General features: G+C 47.2%; 1 protein-coding gene across 1 annotated transcript; it reads right to left on the bottom strand.

Annotated features, from left to right (window-relative positions):
• Positions 1 to 625: 625 nt before the first annotated feature.
• LOC123088377 (peroxidase N) lies at positions 626 to 2,462 on the bottom strand. Its single transcript, XM_044510578.1, has 4 exons — positions 2,174 to 2,462; positions 1,888 to 2,070; positions 1,630 to 1,795; positions 626 to 1,312 (listed from the first exon to the last, which is right to left on the bottom strand). The coding sequence occupies exons 1-4, from the start codon at positions 2,396 to 2,398 to the stop codon at positions 891 to 893; spliced, it is 996 nt and encodes a 331-aa protein (XP_044366513.1). The 5' UTR covers positions 2,399 to 2,462; the 3' UTR covers positions 626 to 890.
• Between the last annotated feature and the right edge of the window lie 422 nt (positions 2,463 to 2,884).

The raw sequence follows: 2,884 nt of genomic DNA, 5'->3' as shown, positions 1-2,884 counted from the left end.
CTGGTGGTTAGATTTCTTGAAATATGATTTAGAAACATGTATGCCTCTCCCACTATAGTTAGTAACATGACGCACTAGTGAAAAAAAATCAAAAGATATAATGCCTTTTCCCAATGCGGTAGTAAAGAAGGATAAAATGTTCAGTTGCGTCAAATGGGTAACAAGTGATTTTAGCTCAATTGGTCAACCACGTTGTGGTGCCAGTAGGCGGCTAGAGTTCGAATCCCCACTCAGGCAAGCATTTATTTTAATAAAAATATACCATAGAACAATTGTTCTACGGTTTTGGGTAAAAAAATATATCGGTAGGCGCTAGGCGCCAGGCTTACACACTCCTTTCGTGTTATCTCTAATCCAGCTCAGCTTTTTGTCTGATGTGGTACGGAAATGACTGCTAAGTGTACATACCCTTAAGCCTATCTTCAATTGGTTGTTGCTGGTTAATAATTTTCTTGTCCACATGGCCATGATCGGCAGCATGCAAGACGAGTCAAACTGTAGAGACAGTTAAGATCAACCGCATGATGTGACGAAATTGAATGAGTCAAATCAATCAACGTGGCCATCAGTCCATTCATTGTTCATCAGCTCGCACTCAAACCACGATCATAATGAGACCATTATGAAATGCGAAGGAGTATTTGATCCTCTTTTTTCGAGCATTTAACATATTAATATTACACACAACAACACATTTCATTGACTATATTTAATTCCTAGATCATGTAGCAGCTGATGAAGTAAACACCCAGTGTGTTCTACTGGCTAGCACCAGTGCACAGGCGCCTGGGATTGAATCCTCACTCCTGCTTTATTAACCAGTCGGCTAGTTCTTCCTAGCTACCCTTTCATCTTTCACCTAGCAGATGATGAGCTCTGCTCGCCGTTGCTCATTTTTTATTGGGAACCCTGCAGTTGCAGCGGATCTCGCCGGCGGATCCCGCTGGCAACGGTATGCTCCCCATCTTCACCATGGACGCGCCGAAGTCCGAGAAGAACTGCTCGCCGTCGTCGCTGTACGTCTGCACCAGCGCCTTGGTGGTGCTTGCAACGACGTCCTCGTCGGCGGAGAAGAGGCCCTGGTCGGACGTCAGGAGGCCCTTCTTGCTCAGCAGGTTGTGGTAGTACTGCTTGTCGAACACGTCCGCGGAGCTCACGTCCAACGCGGCGGTCTGGTTCCCGTCGCCGCCAGTGCAGAGCTTCTGCAGGTTGGCGGCCATGGTGGCGTCCAGCGTCGGGTCGGCCGAGCTCTTGGTCGACGTCAGCCGGTCGCTGAACAGCACGCACCGGGCTCGCCCGATCGTGTGGGCACCTGTCGGGTTTCACGTTCAGAATTATTATTTTTTGAATTTGTGACGTTCAGAATTTAGGTCATGTTTTCTTGACAAAATAGAGTTATTTGTTCTGCACGCCATTCCATAAGATCAGGTCAACTGTATGATAATTGGCCTGAGAAAATTTGTGACAGTTTGCATGTGAGGAATGAAGTTTCAGAACTAGTTGCTTCTTCTGTGAGTTAAGCATGGCTACACTATCACAATTTCATGTTCAGGGATGTAGCACAGAGTTTAATTCTAGTTGCTAGTTGTGATTTTTTGTGGAGTTTGTTAGCTTTGTGACAGCTGTTACCTGACAGGACCACGACGTCTTTTGTGTCGAGGCCGACATCGGTAAACTTCTGTACGATGGAGCTGATCGGTTCGAACGGCGAGGGCAGACCGTTGTCAGCTCCTGACTGATTCGCCTTCAGACCGTCCCTCCTCCCCAGAAGAACATCATAGTAAGGCCCTCCACTCTGAAAAGAATGAGTACATAGCTACTCAATACTTTGTTTGACAAGCTGAATGTAGCTGACAAAATGGAGTATAAGAGCTGTAAGGTGCTCACGAAGAGTACTCCATAGCCAGCTGCAAGGGCAACAATGTCAGCACAGGACACCACCCCGGGGCACATGTTCTCGAGGTCGGCCTTGATTGCGTCGATGACCTCATACCCTCTGACAGAGTTCTGGTTGGGTAGTGCAAATTTTTCGCCGTCGGCACCATCCAGCAAGATTGAACCATCACACCCCTGCATACACCGCAACATTTTTCTCAGTAACTGCAACACAACAGTAGATGTAAAGCAACATAACATTCATATAGTAGAAAAGTTTAGAAGAAAGTTGAGGTACATTGACAAAGCAGTCATGGAAATGGAGCCTGAGCAGGGAGGCTCCCATCCTCGGTTCTTCCCTCATGGCAGCAAACACTTGCTGCTGGACGACGTCGTACACTCCGGGGCATGACCAGTCGTAGAAATCGCTGGTTAACTCGTCGCACCTTGCGCCTTGGGTTACGAGGCACAACACAAGAACTGAGCACACCAGGAGCAACCTGCTGCGGTGAGAGTACTCCATGTCTCAACACTTACAGTCTCACTTAATAGCTACACTGTCTTTGAGACTTGGACTGCCTGCATAGTTCATGGTCCCTTGGGTTGCTCTTATAGACGGTTAAAGTGGTGAATATTGGTTCCCGGTACGACAAGTCATCGCGATAGTGGTGCGGCTGCGCATGCACTGATCTTCTCCTGTTAACAAACATTTTTTTTGTGCCAAAATAGCACATTCTGAAAATGGCAATTGGCTGCCATGGTGGAGTCACTAGCGTGATGGTGCTGCACTTAGCATGCTTCCGTTGCCTTTTTGTCTCAAGTCCAAGCTGTAGTGGTCTAGTGGAGACCCAACCATAGGAAATTGTAGTGTATTGCAAGCAGTTTCGTGTGCCGATTGGGCCGCCTCCATTATCCTGCTCGATGATGCAGAGCCTGGTGGTAACAAAATCGCTATCTCATGCAAAAAATATATATGGTTTGATCTGGTGATTCAGAAGAGGTTTTCAAC

This window comes from Triticum aestivum, chromosome 1B (assembly GCF_018294505.1).
Source record: "Triticum aestivum cultivar Chinese Spring chromosome 1B, IWGSC CS RefSeq v2.1, whole genome shotgun sequence".
Lineage (NCBI taxonomy): Eukaryota > Viridiplantae > Streptophyta > Magnoliopsida > Poales > Poaceae > Triticum > Triticum aestivum.
Note: the sequence above shows the minus strand (reverse complement) of the source record. Positions and strands in the feature narration are given on the sequence as shown.

What these genes read in the sequence shown, in the direction of transcription:
- LOC123088377 (XM_044510578.1), bottom strand. Translation starts at nt 2,398, where the DNA reads ATGGAGTACTCTCACCGCAGCAGGTTGCTCCTGGTGTGCTCAGTTCTT. An exon ending in TCCATGACTGCTTTGTCAAT is followed by an intron (nt 2,071 to 2,173) that starts GTACCTCAACTT and finishes CGGTGTATGCAG; the next exon opens with GGGTGTGATGGTTCAATCTT. An exon ending in CTGGCTATGGAGTACTCTTC is followed by an intron (nt 1,796 to 1,887) that starts GTGAGCACCTTA and finishes CATTCTTTTCAG; the next exon opens with AGTGGAGGGCCTTACTATGA.